This window comes from Lithobates pipiens, unplaced genomic scaffold (genome assembly GCF_037356315.1).
Source record: "Lithobates pipiens isolate NorthernLeopardFrog02 unplaced genomic scaffold, aLitPip1_a1.2 Scaffold_19, whole genome shotgun sequence".
Classification (NCBI taxonomy): Eukaryota; Metazoa; Chordata; class Amphibia; order Anura; family Ranidae; genus Lithobates; species Lithobates pipiens.
In genome coordinates, this window is record NW_027507764.1 from 137,070,487 (window position 1) to 137,096,473 (window position 25,987).

Sequence of the window (25,987 nt, forward strand, 5' to 3'; positions counted from 1 at the left end):
ATTTTTTATCATACTTATGAAATATGTACAATTGTTCCCCTGTTATGGTAATCATGTTTTACATCCTATTTATATATATGCTATGTACTCTCCAAGATGTCTGCATATGCATTGAGCAATTATTTGTCATATACAACGTTACACAATTTGACATTCATGTGCAATAAAAAAATTCTTTACTTTTACATTGCCTTTCAGCCTGCCTCATCTAAAGTCCCATACTCTTATTATTTTTTGAACACTTCTAAATATGGCAAAAATATTTGCATAAAGCACACCACGACAATTGTCGGGGGCTGTGCTTCAACCTAAGTGGGGGAGAGGGACGGAGGGACGTACGGGTACACCCTTTTGCCCACCTGTGCTATTGTGCTGATGCATATCAGCGTGCAGTGGTCGGGAAGGGGTTAAAGATCTATGGCACTAAAAATAAATGACAGTGCTTGCAATGTACACAAAAGAATCTTTAGAAAACCAAGTAATCCCAACTGATTTGCTGCTTAGGTCTACACCCCGCCTCCGCTCCCAGCTACTGACAAATACAGGAGGTGACGGCAGTACATTTTAATATGGCTTTAATTCACCAGACATGTGAGGTTTTAGTCCAAACGCCTTTCTCAGGCACCTCCTTAAGGTATAACATGGATCAATAAAGTGCATATGTATCAAATATATAGCATTTGAGGCTTGAAATTCTGTGTAGTAAAATACTGCTGTCCTGTTTTCTGTTGTATTTGATTCAAATAAGTAAATCCAGCACAGGGCTCACTGTGTGGATTTGCTGATATGATCTCACCCAGGTGGGAATAGATCAGATTTTGAGGTTATTCTTTAATGCATGAAAACCGGAGATGGCAATGTAGAGAATATGTGGGAGGAAACTGGGGTCCTTGCTGGTCACAGCACTTATGTTTTTTTGATTCAGTTCCAGCCTCATGTTGAAAAGCGAGAATAAACTCTGTGCAATCTGAAATGTGTCTTGGTCGATGAGATTAGCCAGTGCTGGTTCTGTCCTTGAACAAAGTCCTTCATCTGACGTGATGTTTGTCTAATTAAGAAGAGAGCACAGGAACACAATTAATCCGGGAGACCTGGAGGTTATGATTTAAAGTGTTAAGCACTACAATCTAGTCAGTTCTACTGAGGCGCAGCTAGCACATAGGGGACACTTTCAAGTTTAAATGGCTTAATGTGTGGATAAAGATCAGAATAAATGGCATTGACATTTGTGTATTCTCTGTGGTACAAGTTTAAAGTCTGCAACATGTGGGAAGATTTTTGACCTACCTGTAAAAAATTTTGTTGGCGTACACTACAGAACACAACAGAGTGAATTCTCAGCCTACTGGGTTATTCCCCACCTCCAGGTGATTGGACACTGGCAAATAGCAAAGCTTTGACTCAGCCCTGCATAAACCCACTCCCAAAGTCGCTTAGTCTTGTAAGCAAGCAATATTCAGTTTTGTTAAAATCACATTACAATGGAGAGCCGATTCCCAGACTACAGGGACATCCAAAAGCAATTCCATGAAAGGTAGGCAACAGAAAACCATGGCTTAACAGGCCCCTGAAGCATCATGTGAGAAGCAAAGTGTTGCTTCAGAGCCAGAGCCGGTTTGGTCCCCTACAACAGTAGCTCTCAACCCTGTCCTCAAGTACCCCCAAAAGGTCATGTTTTCAGGTTTTCCTTTATCTTGCACAGGTGTTTTAAAGGGGTTGTAAAGGTGAAAGTTTTTTCACCTTAATGCATTCTATGCATTAATGTGAAAAAACATCTGACAGTGCCTGCGCTCCCAGCCCCCCCGTTTTACTTACCTCACCCCTCGAAAGTCCCGCGCTCGTCCCCCGACGTTCTTTCCACCGTTCAGCCTGGCCGCTGATTGGCTGGAGTGGATGGATGAAAAGCAGCGCAGCCATTGGCTCGCGCTGCTGTCAATCACATCCACTGACGCGGAGCGCCGGGGCCGTGTGATACAGCGAGCGTCTATAGCCGCCGGCTGTATCACAGGGGGCGTGCCCGCAGATGCTTCTCACAATGCGAGGGAGCTCGCATGAACGTGAGAAGCACCTGTGAGAGGAAGCAGAGACAGCCTCCGAGGGACCCCAGAAGAGCAGGTTAGGGGCCACTCTGTGCAAAACGAGCTGCACAGTGGAAGTATAACATGTTTGTTATTTAAAAAAAAAATCACTTTACAATCCCTTTAAGTCAGAGTCAATGGCTTGGTATTTTGGATAGCTATTTTATCTAACGAGATTCAAAAAACATGGCCTGTTAGGGGTACTTGAGGACAGAGTTGAGAACAACTGCCCTACAGAGTTAGTGAAGAGAAGAATGTGTCCAACAGCGGAATGAGGGTAAAATTCCCTTAGTCCCAGATCTGCCATAGAGAAGTTCCCACCAGGGTGCACTTACACATGGTACCGGATCAAATGGAGGAGGTGGACCTATCGCCTGAAGGCCAATGATCTCCTTGATGCAGTTTTTGTGGCAACAGGCAAGCTCTCTTCTAAAAATGTGCTGAGATCAGCGACCCAGATCCTTCTTTACTGCGTCTCACCATGTAAACAACAGACACATTGTTAAATGGTGCCCACTTCTGCGTTGTGTGCGTGTCTGGCTATGCTTGTGCAGTGTGGATCAGGAAAACTCTCCAGACAGAAATAACAGGTTCACCACCTAAAATGGAGGTAATTCTATGAACTGGTGGTGTTGCGCATGACCAAGTCAAAGCTTTGCTAACCTAGTAGTCTGAGAATTAACTGTCCTGTGTTGTGCGATTAATGAAAGGATTTACCCCGCAGATTTGTTTAAAGCAGAGGTTTTCCTTTCATGGAAGTGGAAACCCATTTAGTGTGCCAATAAGGTGGGACGTTTAACATTTTTGGCTGTTACCCTGTATAAGGTAAATTGTACATAGCTACATAAAATATGTTATGGGGAACATTTTGAAATGTTAGTATACCTCAGCAGTACCCTGGAAAATAGCAATGCCAGTGTGCCTAAAGCTTTATAGTTTTATTTCTGCAGTGAGCTCCAAGGGATTACTGGTCTCAGGTTTGGATATGTTCACAAATCTCTTAGCTAAATAGGAGTTTCCTCACCCTAGATTTTGCTGCACTACCAATAATTTATGATTTTTTTTCATAAGTATAGCTAAACTGGCAATACATTATAACCAAAACCTCTTCCATCTGCAACTGAATTATTTCCCAACTCTTTCTGGGCATTTAATTTCCAGACAGATAATGCTCCTTGCCATACTGCCAAGACTTTACGTGCCGGTTCACACCAGCGCAATGTCAGACATCGCATGTGATTCGCACCGCACTGCTGTGCATATCACATGCGATATCTGTGTGATGCAAATTCAGCCATACAGATTGTATGGCTGAATTTGCATCGCATTCGGACCCAAAATTGCACAGGACCCATTTTTTTGGCCGCATCAGAATCGGATCTCTTGGGTGTGAAAACCTAACGATCTGATTCCTGTCTAAATTCACAGTACGCACTGCACTATGTGAAGTGAACTGATATTGGGGTATCATTAACTTTCTATTGAGATAAAGAAAATGTGAAGGGGCGAGTGGCGCTACCTATATGTCAAACGGTGCTCTACCAAATCACTCTATAGTGACTAAGTATTAAAAGACACAGTGTTATTGTGGAATAAATTATAACAAAACAGTTACCATAAGGGCCGGTTCACACTGCGGGCGATGCGAGGCGACACGACTTGCCTCGCTGCGATCTGACAAGTCGCCCCCGTTCTGTACAATGGAACCGTTCTGAGAGGAGCGACTCGAGTCGCTCCGACTCAGAAAAAAGGTTCCTGTACTACTTTTGGGCGACCTCGGGGCGACTTGCATTGACTTCTATACAGAAGTCATTTGCAAGTCGCCGCTGAGGTCGCGGCGAGGCAAGTCGGTGTCGCCTCGCATCGCCCGCAGTGTGAACCGGCCCTAAAGGTGATAGTGTAATAGTGAGGTGTGATAACTATTACACTATCACCTTTAACTGTTAACAGTAACTGTTTTGTTATAATTTATTCCACAATAACACCGTCTTTTAATACTTAGTCACTATAGAGTGATTTGGTAGAGCACTATTTCACATATAGGTAGCGCCACTCGGGAATCAGATAAGCGGAAATTCCACATTTGCGTGGAACTCTGCTTTAAGACTTTTTTTTTTTTTTAAAGCACTTTTTGTTTACATCAGTATTTTTGCTAGAAAATTACTTGTAACCCCCATTATACAATTTTTGGTTTAGAGACCGTAGGGAATAAAATGGAGAGTTGTAATTTTTTGTCACGGTATTTGTGCAGCGGTTTTGCAAATGCAATTTTTGGGGGAAAAATACACTTTAATAAAACCCACAATAATTTACCCCAATTTACATATGCATTCGCTTCTGCATGCATTTGTTTGCCTTTTACTTTTTATTTTTCCACGGCCCCTTTTTTAATCACTTTTATTCCTATTACAAGGAATGTAAACATTCTTTGTCATAGAGATAAAGATGACAGGTCTTCTTTATGGAGAGAGCTGGGGTCAAAAAGGCCCCAAATCTCCCCTTTAAAAGCAAAAGATCAAAAAAAAAATCATGGATCTGGGTAAAGGGCCAATTAGAGCGGCTTTTGGGGTGTAGTTGCAAGTATGCATATGCTACGTGTGAGAAATAACTTGGTAATATGACAATTTTGTGGGGGAAAAAAAGAATCCTCATTTTGCAAAGAATTGTGGGGAAGAAAATGACGTAAAAAACAAAACTCACCATGCCTCTTGCTAAATACCTTGCAATGTCTACTTTCCAAAAAGGGGTCATTAGGGGGGTATTTGTACTGTCCTGACTTGTTAGTGTCTCAAATGCGATAGGCAGTCAGTACATCAGGTATAACATATTATGTACGTCCAAACCGCTGAACTGGTTAATGTTACTGACTGTTGAGGAAACAGCCTGGACCTGAAGCATACTGAAAGCCTTAGTCAAGGTTAAAGCATTGTGTAGGAAAAGATATACCAAGAAACAAAGGAGAACTCACAGAATAATGAAGTACTGGTCTCTTATTAACCACTTGCCAACCTGCTCACGCAGATATACAGCGGCGCCTGCATGAACTGACGTACCTGTATGGCATTCTGTAAAATCAGGATAGCGGGCACGCACATGTCCGCAGACGATGTCCACAGGTGGCCCGCGATTGCGGTGAGGAGAGGCAGGGCGGGGAACTGCCTATATAAACAAGGCCTTTCCCTGTTCTGCCTAGTGACACAACAGGGATCTACTGCTCTCAGTGACGGAAGCAGTGATCTCTGTCATGTTTCAGTAAGCCCAACCCCCCTACAGTTAGAAACACACTTAACACCTTGGTCGCCCCCTAGTGTTAACCCCTTCCCTGCCAGTGTCATTTTTACATTGATCATTGATTTATAGCACGGATCAATGTAATAATGTCACTGGTCCTCAAAAGCGTAATTTGGGGTCAGATTTGTCCGCTGCAATGTTGTAGTCCCGCTAAAGATCGCAGATTGCCACCATTACCAGTAAAAACAATTAAAAAAAATAAAAGTCTCTAAATCTATCCCGTAGTTTGTAGACGCAATGAATTTTGCGCAAACCAATCAATATACGCCTATTGCGATTTTATTTACCAAAAATATGTAGAATAATATATATCGCCCTAAACTGATGAATAAATGCGTTTTTTTTTTGGATGTGTATTATAGCAGAAAGTAAAAAAATATAATTTTTGTCTTCAAAATTGTCAGTCTTTTTTTGGTTATAGCACAAAAAATAAAAACCGCAGAGGTGATCACATGCCACCAAAAGAAAGCTCTATTTGTGGGAAAAAAGGGACGCCAATTTTGTTTGGGTACAGCATCACACGACCACGCAATTGTCAGTTTAAGGGGGCAAATCCTTCCGGGGCTGAAGTGGTTAAAGCAGATAACTTAAAAATTTAATATATTCTATGCCAGAAAGGTGCAAAGCTGTTAATGCTTCCAAAGACTGTTCAACCAGATATTGGTCATTTGGTGTATAGATGCATGTATTATTTGTTTTTAATAGATAGGTTATTAATAGTATCAAACTGCATTCTTCACTAAATTTGAAATAAAATTGTTTATAACACAACATAAACGCCGGTACTTTGAGTAAACATTTAACAAATTTTGGTCATTATTGTACAAAAGCCAGTGGGCATTTCAGCCCATGAGTATCCATTCTTTACCAGAAAATTTGCAATGCTTGGCCTGACTTTTTAAGCAGATCATGCATAGTTAGGTCACCTTCACTTATATTTTCCTACATTTCCAAGATGAAATGAACACAATTTAACTGCTTGACTAGTTTTGCCCTTAGAGCAAGCTGGTTCTGGGTATGTCAGTAATTGTAACAATTTCTTATTGGTGGCCTTGTGTCCCTACTGAACATTAGTCTATCGACTGAATTACTTATGATCTTCTGTTTCTGTTTCCAGAAGGATTGCCAGACTCAAGTAACAGTAATAAGAAAATCAATGCTTTTAATATAAAATGTGATGAAATGTTATAACCTCATTACCAGGCTTTGTAGAGACAGCAATAATGTCTCAGTCTGTTGATTTTCTCCGTGTTGAGCCTCCATGTTATCCTTGGGAAAGCCTAATATCCAGACAAGCTGCAGATGGATCTGGGCTGCATTACTAAAACCTGTACTCAAAGCCAAACTCTGTGTGGTCTTATTGTAGTAACTAAACAGGTGTTCACATTATAATATCTTGGCATATCAAAGCATTTACATACATATCGCGTTTAGCCGCGTTTGCGTTTATATGCGTTTTTAAAGGTGACCTTTTTTTTTACATTAAAAATCTCAAAAATGATTGCAAATGATGAAAAACCATTAGAAAAATATTTTAAACAATTGCAATTGCAAGTGGACAATCCACAACTTGTGGCAAGTGACGTGGCAAGTGGACAATCCACAACTTGTGGCAAGTGACATGGCAGGTGGCAAGTGATGTGGCAAGTGGACAATCCACAACTTGTGGCAAGTGACGTGGCAGGTGAAGTGGCAAGTGACGTGGAAAGTGGACAATCCACTTGTGGCAGGGGATGTGGCAAGTGACGTGGCGAGTGGACAATCCACAACTTGTGTCAGGTGACGTGGCAAGTGGACAATCCACAACTTGTGGCAGGTGATGTGGCAAGTGATGTGGCAAGTGGACAATCCACTTGTGGCAGGTGACGTGGCAGGGGACGTGGCAAGGGACGTGGCAAGTGGACAATCCACAACTTGTGGCAGGTGATGTGGCTGGTGACGTGGCAAGTGGACAATCCACATCTTGTGGCAGGTGACGTGGAAAGTGGTGTGGCAAGTGGACAATCCACAACTTGTGGCAGGTGATGTGGCTGGTGACGTGGTAAGTGGACAATCCACAACTTGTGGCAGGTGATGTGGCTGGTGACGTGGTAAGTGGACAATCCACAACTTGTGTCAGATGGCATGGCAGGTGATGTGGAAAGTGGACAATCCACATCTTGTGGCAAGTGACGTGGCAGGTGATGTGGCAAGTGACGTGGCAAGTGGACAATCCACAACTTGTGGCAGGTGATGTGGCAAGTGATGTGGCAGGTGATGTGACAAGTGGACAATCCACATCTTGTGGCAAGTGACGTGGCAGCTGACGTGGCAAGTGACGTGGCAGGTGACGTGGCAAGTGACATGGCAAGTGGACAATCCACATCTCGTGGCAAGTGACGTGGCAGGTGATGTGGCAAGTGACGTGGCAAGTGGACAATCCACAACTTGTGGCAGGTGACGTGGCAGGTGATGTGGCAAGTGACGTGGCAGCTGACGTGGCAAGTGGACAATCCAAAACTTGTGGCAGGTGACGTGGCAAGTGACGTGGCAGGTGACGTGGCAAGTGATGTGGCAAGTGGACAATCCACAGCTTGTGGCAAGTGACGTGGCAAGTGGACAATCCACAACTTGTGGCAGGTGACGTGGCAGGTGACGTGGCAAGTGAACAATCCACAACTTGTGGCAGGTGACGTGGCAAGTGACGTGGCAAGTGACGCGGCAAGTAGACAATCCACAACTTGTGGCAGGTGATGTGGCAAGTGACGTGGCAGGTGATGTGGCAAGTCACGTGGCAAGTGGACAATCCACAACTTGTGGCAGGTGATGTGGCTGGTGACGTGTCAAGTGGACAATCCACAGCTTGTGGCAGGTGGCATGGCAGATGACGTGGAAAGTGGACAATCCACATCTCGTGGCAAGTCACGTGGCAGCTGACGTGGCAAGTGACGTGGCAAGTGGACAATCCAAAACTTGTGGCAGGTGACGTGGCAAGTGACGTGGCAGGTGACGTGGCAAGTGATGTGGCAAGTGGACAATCCACAGCTTGTGGCAAGTGACGTGGCAAGTGGACAATCCACAACTTGTGGCAGGTGACGTGGCAGGTGACGTGGCAAGTGAAAAATCCACAACTTGTGGCAGGTGACGTGGCAAGTGACGTGGCAGGTGATGTGGCAAGTGACGCGGCAAGTAGACAATCCACAACTTGTGGCAGGTGATGTGGCTGGTGACGTGGCAAGTGGACAATCCCCAGCTTGTGGCAGGTGGCATGGCAGATGATGTGGAAAGTGGACAATCCACATCTCGTGGCAAGTGACGTGGCAGGTGATGTGGCAAGTGACGTGGCAAGTGGACAATCCACAATTTGTGGCAGGTGACGTGGCAGGTGATGTGGCAAGTGGACAATCCCCAACTTGTGGCAAGTGACGTGGCAAGTGGACAATCCACAACTTGTGGCAGGTGCCGTGGCAAGTGACACGGCAAATGCAAGTGTACAACTGCTCTCTATGCTGCTGCTGCTCACTCTGATCAAAATAGCAGAAATAGTTAAAAAAAATGCTTTGAGAGCTTGGGGAGGGTCTACATGATGTTATCTTTATAAACGCGTCTAAACGCAAACGCGTCTAAACGCGTCTAAACGCGACATGCAAACGCGGCAAAACGCGCGTTTCTAAACGCGCGTTTCAGCAGAGGTTTCATCTGCGTCTCGTGTGCATGAGGCCTTAGACAAAGCCTGTCTGCATCCAGGCCATGCATCCATCCCCTGCACAACTGTAAATAATTTTTAACAGGCTGCTGGTTGTGGCTGCACAAAACACCTGTCACTTTTGGTGTATAAAACACACACAATTCTGTACAGTGTATGGGCCTCTACAAACAAGTGAATGACCCCTTTTGAGATTCCAACTCAAAGCTCCCATTTATCTTTATGGAGTGTGTGCATGCACCTGTGCCGTCGAGCACAACAGTCAGAAAAAACAAATGAAAAAAAAAAAAAAAAAACACAATCCAATTTAGTTTACAGGCAGAGTTTAGAGGAGGCAGTGCTGTATATGAGGTCTGATTTTTTTTTTTTCCTAATACCGAAGGAGGAGCATAGGGAGTTTTTTTAATATGTAGCTCAACTTTAAAGCGGTATTAAATCCCAAACCAAAAATGTTATATATATATTGCATCTTACCAAACATTAGGTATGGTGGCTGCATTAGTTTTCTTCTACATTATAGATGACCTAATTAGTACTTACCATGCAGCCTATGTTCCTAGGTTGTCATCCATTTTAGGCTCAATTAAGCTTGTGGCACAATGTTACTATTTTATGCCATTAATAAAGTGTGTAATACATGCTCTCTTGGTATTACATTTAAAGACCTTCCTTTATTTCCCCCCAATGTTCAGTAATCTATTGAGTGAAGACTCCTTCTCTACAGTAAACCAAATGCTGAGGTTATTTAACATATCAATTAAAGTGAACATAAAAAGATAAAGATACTATACAAATGTTCCTAAAATTAGGTGCAAATTTCTGCTCTATGGGAGGATTTCTACTTCAAAAGGAATACACATTAATAAAGACGCCACTCGGAAACAGCTTTTATGTTCAGGGACGTTGAGTTGGAATAAACTACAGATTATACTCACCAGGGCCCAGAGAGCTGGCAACAGATGAAGCTTACAGCAAGCACCGAGTATTGCCAAGGCAGTGTCTGGCATCTCTGTAAAACAAACACAGACCAATATCCATTACACAGCAACCAGGGCATTGTGTGGAAGTGACATTTTCCAACATGTAGACAAGTGACACAAATTACTCTCTCATACAGCACACCACCTGCAGAAACAGGCTGCAACAGGAGCAGCCATTTCCTACCTCAAGAAAAATATTATTTCTAAAGGCAGCTATATTGTGAACAGAATCAGCTTTACTGCCGCAGAACTAGAAAGTGTCATAAGAAACAGCCAATGGTTGCTTCCAAAACAGCCCAATGCCACTGTTTTCAATACCAATACAAATTCTCTTTAAAAGGGTTTCAAAGGTTTTGTTTTTTAACAAACATGTCATACTTACCTCTTCTGTGCAAGGGTTTGGCACAGAGGGGCCCTCAATCCTCCTCTTCTGGGGTTCCTAAAAGGCACTCCTGGCTCTTCACTAGAACTCCAGAGAGACCCACATTCCCTGGGGGCACTGGTTCAGGCTAGCTCCCAAGTCCTGCTGCTGCATCCATTGACACAGACAGGAGGACTAAGTCCCGCCTCCTTTGTCACTGTCTTTAATTGACAGCAGAGGGAGCCAATGCTCCTGCTATCAATCCAGCGAATGAGGATCCAAGACAGTGGCTGGAGCTGCTCTGCTTGTCCCCGTCCCTGGAACAATTGGGTTCAGGTAAGTAAAGGGGGGTGGGGGGGGGGGTTAGGGAGCATGGGGGGTCTGCTGCACTACAAAAGGTTTTTCACCTTAATGCATAGAATGCATTAAGGTTAAAAACCTTGAGTTTACAACCCCTTTAAAGTGGACTTGAAAGCAAAAAAAATATAGGATTTTAGTAACAGCTTACCTGTAAAATCCTGTTCTTGGAGTACATCACGGGACAGAGAGCCACATTAATAACTGTATGGGTTATATGGCACCTTCAGGTGATGGACACTGGCACACCCTGAACAGGAAGTACAGTTCCCCATATAACCCCTCCCTTTACCGGGAGTACCTCAGTTTTGTAGCAAAGCAATAAGGGCCGGTTCACACAGCGATGCGCGGCGAGGCGTCTCCGACTTGCCTCGCCGCGACCTGCACGGACCTCAGCGGCGACTTGCAGAGGACTTCTGTATAGAAGTCAATGCAAGTCGCCCCCGAAGTCGCCCCAAAGTAGTACAGGAACCTTTTTTCTGAGTCGGAGCGACTCGAGTCGCTCCTCTCAGAACGGTTCCATTGTACAGAATGGGGGCGACTTGCGGGAGCGAGGCGAGGCGAGCCGTGTCGCCTCGCCTCGCATCGCAGTGTGAACCGGCCCTAAACGTGCAACTAGAAAGAGGGGAGGGACCTCTGTGTCCTGTGATGGACTCCAAGAAAACGATTTTACAGGTAAGCTGTTATAAAAATCCTATTTTCTTTATTGTACATCGTGGGACACAGAGCCACAGTAATAACTGTATGGAATGTCCCAGAGCAATGCCACCTGAGAAGAGGGGACACAAAAGTAGGGTGCAAGCAGACCTGAGGACCTATACCGCTGCCTGCAGCACACTGCGCCCAAAGGCGATATCTTCATTCCTTCTTACATCCACCTGATAGAATCTGGTGAATGTATGGACTGAAGACCAGGTTGCAGCCTTGCAGATTTGAGCCATGGAGGCTTGGTGATTCACTGCCCACGAAGCACTAACAGCCCTGGTGGAGTGCGCTTTGACCTGAAAAGGTGGAACCTTCCTCTTCAAGCCATAAGCTTGAATAAGGATGGAACACTGCTCCCTGCAGTAGCAGGTCTAGACATGGTGGTAGGGTCCATGGGGCCCCTACCACCATCTTTATTATTTCTGCATACCAAGATCTTCTGGGCCATGCTGGGGTCACAAGAACTACCGACTTCCTTTACCGCTTGATCCTGCGAAGAAGTCGAGGTAGCAGCAGAATAGGAGGGAATGCATAAATCCATGAGAACTGATTCCACAGGGTCACCAACGCATCTGTTCCGCATGCGAGTGGATCCCTTGTTCTTGACACAAAGTTGTCAACTTTGTTGTTGAACCTGGACGCAAACAGATCTACATCCGGGATCCCCCATATTTGGCATATAGCCAGGAAGATGTTGGGGTGAAGGGACCAAATCCCCCGGGAAGAACTGCTGGCAACTTAAGTAGTCTGCTTGCCATTTCTCTACCCCTGGAATGAAGATTGCTGATATGCATGTCACGTTTTTATGCCCAGGTTAGGATATGGTTTACCTTTGCCTGGGCTGCCTGACTTCTGGTGCCCCCTTGGTGATTGATACAAGCCACTGCTGTGGCATTGTCGGATTGAATCCTGACAGGAGAATTCTGCAACCTGAATGTCCAGGCCCTTAGGGCTAGACGCACTGCCCGAATCTCTAGAATGTTGATGGGAAAGGTCCTTTCGGTTCTGGACCATTTTTCCTTGGACACACTCTTCTTCCAGGACTGCTCCCCAACCTGAAAGGCTGGCATCTTTTGTTACCACCTTCCAGGCAACCAGTAAGGAGAATTTCCCCTTCTGCAGATTCTCGGATATCATCCACCAACTGAGGCTCTGGTGCACTTTTGGCGACAAACGCATTGGAAAATCTAGTTGTTCCAGGCCGATAGGATACTGTTTTACAGCAGTCTCAATTGAAACTGAGCATAGGGAACTGCTTTGAATGAAGTCCCCATCTTCCCCAACAAGCTCCTACAAAGGCGAATGAAAGGACCCCTCTTTGTCCTGACTCCCAGAACCAGCTCCTTTATGGCGCTGATCTTTTCCTGGAGTAAAAACACCTTCTTCTGGGCTGTATCTATGAGCAGACCCAAGTACTCTAATCCAGGGCTTGACAAATTTGCTTGAAATCTAGAAGCCAGCTAAAAAAAGTTAGGAGACAGTTTTTTTTTCCAGCATGCCCAATGGCTGGCTTCTGTTGGACCGGCTGGCCATACACACGGGCCGAATGGCAGCCAGTTTTTATTGAAGCAACCGATGTCCCCGGCATTCGGCCCATGTGTACTAGGGTTGATGGTGTGATAGGCAGCAGCTCAGTAGGGAAGGTATAAATTGGGTGGGGCAGGGTAAATATATATATATATATATATATATATATATACACACACACACTGTATATATATATATATATATATATATGGAGTGGGTATATATAATAGGCGTATATATGGGGTGGGGGAGGGCATATATAATAGGAGTGTATATATGCGGTGAGGGAGGGTATATAAATGCGGTCGGGGAGGGTATATATAATAGGAGTGTATATATGAGGTGGGGAGGAGATATATAATATATATATATATATATATAATATAAGAGTGTATATATGGGTCTGGGGAGGGTATGTACAGATATCACATACCTGGTTTCCTTTCTGTCACTTTTCAGCACATGGATTTTGCTTCTGTCTCATGTTTATAACGTCAGTGTAGCTTGAGGTGGGCATAGTTGGTGTGATGGAAGGAGATGGGGAGGTGGAGTTGGTCTCTGGGAAGATGGCAGAGTGGGCAGAGTTGGTGTGATGGAAGGAGATGGGGAGCCCCGGCCACCAAAAGAGGGCGCCAGTTCCCCCGATGTAAGCCACAGCCTCAATTACTGGCCAGTGTGGCATCTTAGTCGGTGCACCCACGGGCAGGGGCCACATGGGGTCAAGACACCTGACCCAGTGTACCCTAGGCGCCAGGCCGTTATTTCTAGTCCCCAATGCGACCTGGCCAGAGGAACAGGGCCGCTGTAAGAAATCATGGGGCCCCATACAGCCTACCTGACGGGGCCCCCTTGACCCTGCCCACAACCCCACCCTGACTCCGCCCACAACCCCACCCCTCATTCCGCCCCTGCCTCCACGCTGTCAGGGTGGGGGGGGGGGGGTGTCTGGAGGCAGGAGCTGGAACATGTAACATTTATAGCGCCCCACCATTCATAACTGCATCTGAATGGGAGAGATGTCAGTGTTTTGACATCTGTGCCCTTTCAGTTTGTGTCTTCTTCATACACCACCGACTTGTGTCCATTTACATCAGGCTACCTCTGATCTGTCACATTTAGGTCTGGAAAAATAGAAAAGGATATTCTTTTCCAATTTTTTTTTTCCTACCTGAATGGACACAGAGGAAGGTGGATCTAAATGCACACAAGTCAGTTCATACCTGTAAACCTACATGGAGCTTTCAATCAGGTCTGCATGAAAAAGGACCTAATTGCAAAGCTTGGGTGAAAGGTTATCAAAGGGGAGTGGTTTGGGGGTGGTAAAAATGCAGCTTGGCGGTGTGCTTTTACTGCCCCTTCCCCCCATCACATGTGTAAAAGTAGCATCTCACTATGTGCTCATGATGTATGGCTCTGTCAGTGTAACGTGACTGTGTGGTGCTGACTTTGTTATGGCTGTGCTGAGTTAGTCTGTAACACACAGTACAGCCATATATCAGAAAAGTCAGCACCACACAGTCATGTGCCCTAATCATCATAATGATAATAACCATGAGCACACAGAGTCTGGGGACTGCACATTATACAATAGTGTGACCTGTCAGTGTGTGTGTGTGTGTGTGTGTGTGTGTGTGTGTGTGTGTGTGTGTAGGGGACTGCTTACCTGTGTACCACTGCCATTGTCCAGATTACTCCTGCTGCTCTGTCCGTCTCAGCCACCTTAGTGATAAGTCCCTCAAGCTGCAGCACTTACTGAATGAAGGGAGCCGTATAACAGTAATATCCATCCGCTGGAGAGGCATACCGTGAGCAGGAAGAACTTTAGTTTGTGCAGGTATACTATTTTTTTTTAGCTAGAGGTTAAAAGCTGGTCGGGCCCCCCCCCCCCCTGCTGGCCAGGCCCGGTACAACAGGGCTGGTTGTACTGCCCTATCAGCGGCCCAGCAGAGGAAGGGCCAGAAGTTTTGTTAACACCCGAGGTGCAGTAGCTAGACTGAAAGGCAAGGCTACAAACTGAAAATTACATTTTTCTACTTCGAAGCACAGATACTTCTGGGAAAAATAGGGACATGCAGGTATGCATCCTTGATGTCGATTGATGCCAGAAGCTCTCCCCCTTGTAGGATGGAGTCTACTGATCGGATTGATTCCATGGGAAAAGAGCGAATCTTCAGGAACCGGTTTAGATCTTTGAGATCTAGAATGGGTCTGGTAACGTGAAAAGGTCTGAATAAAATCCCGACCCCTGCTCTTCCACGGGGACCACCATGATCACTTTTTGCGACAAAAGTCAGTCTAACGCTAGAAAGAGAGACTTCTTTTTCTCTGGATCTTTGAGGATATTTGACCAGAGGAAACGAGGAGACCGGAATTCTCGGAACTCTGGTCTGTACCCTAGAGCTATTGTGGAGACCACCCATCTGTCTTCCCCCCACTCGAGCAAGCAGGGGCGCCCCTTCATAAAGAGGCTTTAGCTTTCTGTCTTGCGGCTTTCCTCCCCCAGGACTTCTTTTGTCCCTGGGGTTGACCCTGAGGTTTACCCTCTTGAACCTGATGGCGGAGGCCGTCGCCTTAGATCGGGATGGTGTTGCAGAGGGAGGGTCCATAGGGGTTGAGGACGACCCCTTTGTGTCCATGATTTTTGTGCCATTTGTACCACCTCCTCTGGTCATAGTGCTGAGCACAAAAGCAGAGGTTCTACCAAAAACATGCACCCACTCCTGAGCAATAGCAACTGCCACTGCTATTAAGCTCTGCCTGAGGCTTAAGTAAACATGCCTGGGAATGCCTGTGTCACCCACGCTCACATGCCACCCGGCCGCTCTGTGTCCCTCCTTTGGTTGTATGAACCTGAAAAAAGGTGCATTTTATTGCTACACAGCCTGCATTGTGGAGCCTGAAGCACGCCAACGCCGCTAAGCCCTGCCCCCTTCCTCCGACCACCCACCGCGCCCCCCTCATCTATTTCAAGATAGATAGTTTTCCTGCGCAAGGGTCTCCGATCCTGACCGGACTGCATGGAGAAGGACTGGGGTGGAGGGCTGCCAAAGGGAAACGCCATAATAGTGATGGGAGTGGCGCGGCATACCGCCATCTCACGCCATGCTCCCTCTACCTGGAGTAAAGCTATCCAGGTGGGGGCACATTCCCAGGAGGAAAAAAAACCTTTCCCGCGTCTTTGCCTGGAGCTTGGGCTGGAGGAAGCGTGCAGCTTGTTACACAGTGAGACTGACTAGCATGGAACAGGTACAGTACGTGCTTTTGACAGCCCCTGGTGGGGACTATAGGCATGACAACATAAACTTAAAGGAAAAAAAAACACAAGCATTAGAAAAATTCCTTAGGAATCTCCCTTACCTTATCCAGCTGCAGGGTTCTGTGGTAACAGACCCAATCTGCACCACTCACTATTGTGTCCTAATATCACCAGGCCAGATTACCAAAGGAAAACAAAAGGAAAAATCTACTATCCCCACAAAACATACATGTGTGTATGCATTTTGCATTTACACCGTTAATGTGCACATAAACATCCATGCCCCTGGGAACGAAAGATAACTAAAGCTGGGGCAAGGACTTTGCTGAAAACCTGGGAAACTGTTATCAGACCAAAAGGAAAGGTGGTATCATAGTAATGGTACTCGCTGACCAAGGAGAAGAAAGACATTAAGTGACCTGGCTGATTTCATGCAGAACTTTTGAACCCATAAGAACAAGTAGAGAGTCTTCAGATCCAGAATGGGCTGAACTTGTACACTGGGCTTGGAAATTCTGTATAGGTTCAAATAGAAACCTTGAAAGCATTCCTTGCTTGGGACTGAAGCAATAACCCTTTGCAAAAGTGGCTTCTGAACTTCACTAAGGCAGTCTTGCTAGTCTGTGTGGGGAGTGTGGCAAATTTAAGGGCATAAAAGCAGGAGGGCAGAGTGTGAAACTCATTTGTTGCCCCTGGAAATGATACCCTGAACCCAGACATCTTAAATTTCCTGGGACGAGATGGCCACCATACATTTACTCTGACAAGTGTGGTTGCCCCTTCATTGGCAGCAGGGCTTGGAGCCAGACTTGGCTGACTTGAAGAATCATGTCTTAATAAAAGTTTGTTCCAAGATATAGTTTGGAGCTGAAAGCCTGAGAGGGCTAAAGGGATCTTTTTCTAACCTCAGAAATAGGTCTACCTGTGGAAGAGCAGGCCTTCTTTTTAAGTGGGAGTGTATTTTTGCCGTGTGATACTAGTTCATCTAGGGTGGACAAAATAGATCTTCTCTTTAGGACAGACGCTTTAGCCATTTCCTGTATGGGAGCTCAGCTGACCACCATTTTAGCCAAGAATACCCCACATGTGTAAGGAGAGAAGGCTCATCCCTGAGATCTGGTGGAGCATATCCGCCAAGCCAATCATGTATTAGTGAAAGTATGTAGTCCAGACAGCAAGGGTCTGGCAAACTGCAATGGAAGCAACCACAGGTTTCATGGCAGGGTCAGCTAAAGAAAAAAAGAAGTCTAAAGTGGGCATTTTAACATTTTAAGTACATCGTCAAGAATTTCAATGGTATATTCAATAGTTAAGATTGGGTTAAAATTTCACCCGAGACATCTCATCCTAATCCAATTTCTAAGGACAGTTAGCATCATCTTTGTCTATCTCCTCCTCAGGAAGAGTGTCTGCAGCCAAGGAAAACCAAGAATTTGTTCTAACCAAGACAAAAATTTAGGTTAGACTTACCAGTAACTTGATTTCCAATAGTCTTTCAGGTAAGCAAACGAGAGATCACGGCTCCTCCTCCCACAGGAAACACCTCAATCAAACCTTTATAAGGAGGCCTCCAGGTTACTTCCATCAGTTGTTTGTAAAGGAACCTCCATTCCTGGGTGCAGCGACAGTTATATCATTGTATTACAGCAACAGAACAGAACTGCTGTCCTGAAAGACTATTGGAAAACAAGTTACCTCGGTAAGTCTAACTTGAATTTTCCCAAAACGTCTATCAGCACAGCACCCGAGAGGATAATCAAGACTTATCCAATTTAGGTGGGACAACAGCCTGCAAGACTATCCTTCCGGAAGCTTGGTCCTTAGCTGTCAGATCGAACCTATAATGATGGGCAAAGGTCCTCAGACTTGGCCATGTAGCTGACTTACAGATTTGTTCGGGGGTGGCACCATTTCTGCCCAACTCACCACCAAAGCTCTTGTAGAATGAGCCCGAATACCAACTGGACTCTCCTGGCCTGTAAGGGAATAGGCCTCTGAGATAGCCACTCTCAACCATCTGGCAATGGTTCCTCTGGTAGCTTGTCTTCCTTGTTTACTAAGAGCAAATGAAACAAATAATGCGTCTGAACGCCTAACGTCCTTAGTGGCTTCCAGGTAACTTAAGCCTGCTCTTTTAACATCCAAGGTATGGAACTCTTCTTCCTTCTTAACCGATGGATTAGAGCAAAACGTAGGAAGAATTATCTCCTGAGCTCGATTTAGGACTGAAGTGACCTTCGGCAAAAAATTAGGATACATCTTCAGGACAATTCGATCTGAAAAAATAGAAAAAAATGGCTCCCCTATCAACAAGGCTTGCAGCTCGCCAATTCTTCGAGCTGTCACTATAGCCACTAGAAAAAAACTATTTTCAAAGTAATCAGTTTCAGGGAGGTTAAACAAATGGGTTTGAGAGGTTCCCTGGTCAGGGCCTATAGAACAACTGATAAGTCCCACTTTGGACAGCTTCTGATCACTACCGGTCTGGACCGGGTGAGGGCTTTACATAATCTGATCATTAGGGGTTCTGATGAGATAGATTTTTCCAAAAACACCCCCACTGCGGCAACAGACTTTGAGGGTACTGACAGCTAGGCCCTTGTCTGCTCCTTCTTGCAGGAACTCCAGGATAGAATAAATCTTAAGTATATGCCGGATGCTGTGCACCAGGAGTTGAAAACTTTCCAAACTTTGGAATAAACTGCTCTGGTAACACTCTTTCTGCTAGATAGGAGGATAGCAACCAACCTATCCAAAAATCCTTTTCTCCTCAGAATCCAAGCTGTGAGTTTTAGCTTTGCTATGTCCTGGTGAACCAGGGGACCTTGTATCAACAGGTCTTGTGTCAATAGAAGGTGCCAATACGGTTCGAGTTGCATCTGTAGAAGGGATGAAAACCAAGCCCTCTTGGGCCAGAAGGAAGTCCTGAGGATTATTATCGCATACTCTTTCCCGATTTTTGTTATGGCATGAGGAAATAGGCTGAAAAGGGTAGCAGAGATGAAATTTCCAACTGTGCGCCAGAGTATCTATCCCCATGGATGACTCGTTTCTGTTCAGGGAGAAGATGAGACACCTGTGTATTTTCCTAAGTCGCAAAGAGATCCGCTCTTGGCCGCTCCCATTTCTGCATGATCATATGGAAGATATCTGGGTTCAATCGCCACTCCGCTTTGTATACCTGGTTTCTGCTGAGGAAGTCCGCTACCCTGTTTAGAGTCCCCTTTAGGTGGATCATGGACAAGGATAGAGTATGGATCTCTGACCATCTTAGAATGCTTCCTTCTAGGCACTATATAGGCCACCATGGCATTGTCCGACAGACAAGCAGTCCCTGAAATTCTTCGGCAAATGTCAGTAAGGCCATTGCTATTGCCTTTAATTCCCTCCAATTTGAGGACCTTACTGCTTCTCTTGTGGCCCACGAGCCCACCGACCACTCATGTGAGCTCCCCAACCCCAGGAGCTGGCATCCATTGTTAATCTTACCAGGATTGGCAAGGACCATAACAGACCTGCTGAATACCTTGTCTGGTTCTTACATCACCAAAGACTCCCTTTTTGTCAGGACTGGCTTAGCCCTTCCTTCTCTGGGCTGGCTGCTCAGCTGTCAGCTAATTGCCAGCTCTCATCTCTCTCCAGTTACCCAGCTGTTCCTGATCTTGCTCGTTTGACCTGCCTACTTAAAGCTGTCCAGCTCACGTCATCTCTGCCTTCGCCTTGGTCACATCACAAGAAACCATCTCCTGCGTAAAGGCTGGCTTGCTGACATCCCTTCTGGCTCCTTATCCTGTTTGCTGGTGCTCCACATGGATCCCAGACTTCTGGCCTGGCTGATTACCCGATCTGGTTATTGAACTCTGGACTGGCTGACTACTCGATCTGGTTACTGGACTCTGGCTATGCTTTGACTACGCTTACTCTATTTACCTTTTTATTTTAATAATTTTAATATTAATAAATAAGTGTGATTTAATTGTACGTCTGTCTCGGTCTGATTCATGGTTTCTGAGACTTTTACCTTGGTGGGGACCTTCACTAGCGAGTCCTTGCTGGTGATCCCAAAAAAAAAAAAAATTAGCAGAGATCTGAAGTGGAGTCTTGCCCACTGAATGGCCGGTATGGAAGAGGTCAGAGTTCCCAATGCTGATATGATCTTCCTGATGGAGAGGAGCTGAATGAACAGCAACACCACTTCCACCAACTTTTTCTGTTTTTTTTTTCCTGTAAGAAAAAACTTTGGCTTCACTGAGTTGATAAGGAAACCCAAGAATAACACCTCCTGTGAGGGAATCAGATTAGATTTTTGTAGGTTTAAGATCCATCTTATGGATTCTAGGTGAGCACGAGCTCTGCCCAAGTTCTTCTGAAGCACTTCTCTGGTTTGAACGAAAAAGAGCAGGTCGTCCAGATAAGGAATCACTGAGATTCCTTCTAGACGCAAAAAGGTGCCAAACGCTTTGGCCATTACCTTTGTAAACACTCTTGGAGACGTGACTGGCCAAATGGCAGTGCTCTGAAGTACAGGTGTACCACCTTCTTCCCTACGTTCAATGCCAACCTCAGATATTTCTGGGACCTGGCGGCAATGGGTATGTGGAGGTAGGCATCCTGTAAATCTATTGATGCCATGTAGCACCCTTGGTTCAGGATTTAGCATCTTGAGATTTAGGATGAGACAGAACTTTCCTGAGGGTTTCTGAATGAGGAATACTTGCAAGTAGAAACCCTGGAAGAACTCCCCTGTAGTGACCAGAACAATGACGCTCTAGGATTTCAGTTCCTGGATTAGGGACTTCATGGCGAGAACCTTGGCTGGATCCCTTGGGGCGTTTGTCACCAAGAATCTTTTTGGAGGTTCTTCCGTGAATTCAATTACGTATCCCTGGGAGAGCATTTTTACAATAAACTGGTTTGATGGAATGCCTCTCCACCGTGGAAGAAACTCCCGGAGTCTTCCCCCGACCGGAAGGGAGGAGTCACTGCGGCTTTCCGGAAGTCGCAGGAGGATTGAAGAGCACTCCACTCCTACCTTTGGGCTTCTATAAAGACGATGATTTCCTTTTGCTCCGGGTTTTCCCTGTGTGCTGTCCTTTTTGAGGCTGAAAAAAAACACGTACGGGTCTGTACCTGCTTCTTCTTGACTGGAAACAATTTCTTTTTATCAGCCGTTCAGTCAAGAATGGATTCAAGTTCAGAATCAAACAGCAAATCCCCTGCAAAGAGAATGCTACACAGCCTGTTTTTTGATGCTGCGACCCCAGACCATTCTTTATCATGTCTGTGATTATTGAATGGACCAGGAAAAGTGCGCCCTTTTGAGTCTCCCAAACCTGCGTACATGTAGGGAGAGTGCCTTCTCTTCCTCCTCTATTCCCAAGGTAGCATGGATGAATTTCAGGAGTTTTCCAACCTCTTCTAGTGACATCTTGTACTTGGCAGCATCTGATTCATTTTCCTCCTCCCCTGAATCTGTTCCATCTGGAGCGAGGTAAGCAGGTTCTTGGAAAGTGTCCTGGGAGTGTCCTGCCAGTATTAGGGGGCCCCTTGGGATTCTGAAGATGGCTGCAGAGCCCTGGGTTCCCCTGAGGGACCTGGTTCTTCTCTTAGGCTTGACTTAAAGGCTTGAAAAGTGGTGCGGTGCTCATCCTTAATGGTTGTAACCAGATCACCACAAATGGATGGAGATTTCTCCCTGACTAAATCTGAGATGCAATCTGCACAAAGCGATTTAGTCCAAGCTGCGCTTAGTTTTTCTTTGCAGTCAGGGCACCTTCTCTTGACTGGTTGAACAGAGCTTTTGGCCTGGACAAACAGAAGTAAAACAAAGGACCCCACTAAAAAGGCTGCTGCACAGCATAAGTAAAACACCCAGGTTCACTAGGAAAAAAAAGTCTTACTTTCCTGTGCCCAAGCAAGCCACCACCACCATGTTTTGTGGAGTCCCTTACTGCTAGGCAGAAGTGTTAACCCACTAGCCACTGCACTACACATTCCCAGGGAGAGCAGTCACTGGGGGGGGGGGTTAAAGGTGTGGTGAAAAAACCCTACAGGAGAAAACGGCCCAGAGTAACAAAAGGACACAGTATCTTATCTTGGCCTTGCTGGTGCCTTGGCTTGCCCCCTTATCTGCTGCATTGTCCTCCATAGCAGAGTGCACTGTGGTCGCATGGTGATAGAAAGCCAGTTACGGATTCAAAAATGCTGCCGCGCCGACTTGGAAGCCAGGAATTTAAAAAGGCACCAGGTGACCCTGCCGTCTCCCCCTGCGCTTGTGGCCGGAAATGACTCCGCCAGCCATGAAGTGCTGCCTCTTCCTGTACAGGACTCTCCTCAGCCACCAGAACAGCCTTGCACTGCCGCCATCCCGCAATATGGGCTGTCAGAGGGGAACCACTGCAAACCGCCCATCTGCAAGAAAAAAAAAAAGGCAGCACTCCCAGGCAGTACAGGCTCTCCCTGAACATGGAAGGGGTTGAGAGAGCCCACGGGACCATCCAGCAAGAGGCAAGTGGGAGGATCACTCTCCTAGCAAAAAAACTGACAGGTGAGAACCTTTAGTCTTCCAGGAAAGCCCTGAGAGATCATGGCTCCCACCAGAGGTGTCCCTCCGGCTGGAGGAAATACAAAAAACTGATGAAAGTAACGTGCAGGCTTCCTGATAAAGATTTGATTGATGAGGTGTTTCCTGTGAGAGCCATGATCTCTCGGGTGCTGTCCTGAAAGACGTTTTGGGACATTTTGAATTTGACCCAGTAGGGGAGACTGGAGAGGCTTGCTCTAATAAAACTGAAATTCTACCCATGAAATCAGACATTGCGGCAGAAGACCTAGGTAGGTAGGGAAAATGTGGAAGGGGCAGCAGAGTGCCCAGCAGGGCTTCAGACTGGGGCCAACTGCATGAATAGAGGGTACTAGCGCCCCTGTGAAGAAAGGCTAAGAAGGGGTATTCACCACCTCTGCTGCTGTGGAGAGAAGTGCTGTCATAATGTTGTAATAAAATATTTTTTAGGCAAAATAGAGCTAGGTTCTATGTTTTAGTGGAAAATGACACGTTTAAAAGTACATTTTCCTTCAAATGACAGAAGAACCATCATGTTCCTCATCAGGATTAATGTTTAGCACCACCACAGATTTCAAGTTTACAACCTATACCCGATTTTTGCTAGCATGTATGCATCTATATGCATATTCATAACACACAAAGACCTTGCATAAACACAAGTAAACGGTGCATGAACGTGAATATGCGTATACATGCATACAATTCTTCTTCTAGCCAGTGTTGCATGTGGCGTGTATACATGTGTATAAATGATTACACTTATACAAAAAAAATTCTATTCTGATTTTACATGCTCTAGTCACCACTGTATTACTGAACTTTACAAGTATGCATTGTTCCATACGGAAAAATGCACCAATGTTCAGGTCAGAAAAAAATGTAATTTTTCTTTCGTTCATTGACTGACACAGCATCTTCATCTTGACCTTAGGGTTATATCACCCCTTTAGGAGAGGACTAGGCAGAACATGTTAAAAACAAGAAAACTGGGGGTAGTCCTTCTGGCTATAACCCCTCACACTGCATACAGCAGCTCAGTTTTTTCTGCCTAGTGTAGGAGAAGGACCTGGCTCTCGGTGGGACCATTGCTCCTGGGAATTTTTTCTTTTTGCTGCATTTTTGATTCCTGTGATCTACAATCAACAGCCAGGCTGGGTAACAGGCTGCATAATATAGAGCAAAAAGAAAATGTAGCGCTAATTACTGCAAACAATATATCAAAGTACTCATGATGATATGATAAAATGGTGAATACTGCAAAGAAAATAATAATGACGTGTCAATGTGCTCAGACAGTGAAAATGTGTAAATAGCAGCAGTATATGCAATGCTTATCCCAGATCAGAAATCAGTGTATATAAACAAATATACATGCATAAACTGTACAGGGGATAGCCCACAATGATATTAAAATAAAAAGTCACACACAGTGAATAGTCCAATCAAGTGATCTGTGATTCAATTACCCAAAGTTGTGGTGATCTAACAGAAAATCCCAAACAATGAAAAGTCCAATCAAGTGATCATTAATCGCCCAAATTTGTAGTCAGAGTGAGTCTTGAATCAATCTCGGTAGCTTCACAGGTGGAAATCAGATAGAGAGATAAAACACTATTACCAGATAAGTTGGATACAAGTACCATACTGCAATGTATCATACAGGCTTGAAGTGCTAGAACCACTAGCACACAGGGAGGACGGAGCCAGACGATCCAGGCTACAAGGCGGCCATCATGGAGAGTAGCGCTTCACTGTTACTGCATGAAGGTTTGCTCCCATCCGACTCTCAGGTGGGGGGTCCCCTTAGGGAGTTTGCAGCTCGGTGGACCTCCATACTCTCTGACCAGTGGGTCTGCGAACTAGTTTCATCAGGATACAAGATAGAGTTTCTTTCTTGTCCGCCAAACAGGGATTTTTTTTCCCTCCAACCTTCATCTTCTTCAGGCTCATCGGGAGGCCCTGTTCGGGGTAGTACAGGACCTGCTGCTGTGCGGGGTGATAGTGCCTGTACCGATGCCAGAAAGGTTTCAGGGATTCTACTTCAATCTGTTTGTAGTCCCAAAGAAGGAAGGGGTCCGTCCAATCCTGAATCTCAAGGCCCTCAACATCTTTGTGAAAGTACAAAAGTTCAGGATGGAATCAGTTCGCTCAGTGGTCGCTGCACACATCAGGGGGATTTTCTGGCGTCCCTGGACATCAAGGACGCAATACTTGAATGTCCCCATATGCATCAAGCATCAGAGGTTTCTGTGATTTGCGGTCAGCTACCAATTTGTAGTTCTCCCTTTTGGCCTGGTGTCGGCACCGAGGGTCTTCACCACGGTGCTAGCCCCAATTTTGGCTTTGCTAAGGCAGCGAGGGATCGCAATTGTGGTTTACCTGGATGACTTCCTTCTGAGGGCAGCTTCCGCCTCAAATTAAGGGAGGATGTGGCAATCACCATGCAAACTCTTTGGGAGTTAGGTTGGGTACTGAACCTACAGAAGTCGGTGTTGGTGGCGACTCAACATCTGGAGTACCTGGGCTTGCTTCTGGACTGCTCAGAGGCAGGTCCCGCCCTCTGAGGAGGTCCCGCCCTCTGCTTGCTTCTGGACTGCTCAGAGGCAACAGTCTTTCTCCCTTTGGACAAGCTGCAGACTCTTCAAGCTGCGGTGAAGTTGTTGGTGTCGCACGGAGGTCGTCTCTGCATTTTTGCATGCGAGTCCTAGGTCTCATGGTAGCCACTTTCGAGGCAGTACCGTATGCTCAATTCCACACTTGAGGCTTGCAAAAGGAGATCCTGTCCAAATGGGACAAATCTCCGTTGTCCCTGGATTGTCAAATTTGTGTGAGCCAGCTAGTCAGGGATTCCCTGCTCTGGTGGCTGAGGTCGCTGGCCCTTTGGTCTGGGAAGTCATTCCTTCTTCATTGGATGGATCACAACGGACGCCAGCCTGACCGGTTGGGGGGGCGTTTGAGGTGTACGGTCGGCCCAGGGTCGCTGGATGCAGGAAGAATTCTGACTGCCGATCAATGTGCTGGAACTTCAGGTGATCAGGCGGTGCCTCTCCGCATGGTCACAGAGGCTGCAGGGTCGTCTGGTCAGGATCCATTCGGACAACATCACGGCGAGGCGTATGTCAACCATCAAGGAGAAACTAGGAGCTCGGCTGCAGCACTGGAGGTCGCTCACATCCTGTGGT

At 45.8% G+C, this 25,987-nt stretch overlaps 1 protein-coding gene across 2 annotated transcripts in view; it reads right to left on the reverse strand.

Moving 5' to 3' along the window:
• Positions 1-558: 558 nt before the first annotated feature.
• GSDME (gasdermin E) overlaps positions 559-25,987 on the reverse strand; it is a 359,256-nt gene continuing 333,827 nt past the window's right edge. For both annotated transcript variants that reach the window (XM_077491303.1, XM_077491304.1), the window contains exons 9-10: positions 9,990-10,063; positions 559-1,048 (exon numbers count right to left, since the gene is read on the reverse strand). In XM_077491303.1, the coding sequence (XP_077347429.1) occupies positions 812-1,048; positions 9,990-10,063 (311 nt within the window). In that variant the 3' untranslated portion in view covers positions 559-811. The remainder of the gene's footprint in view (positions 1,049-9,989; positions 10,064-25,987) is intronic.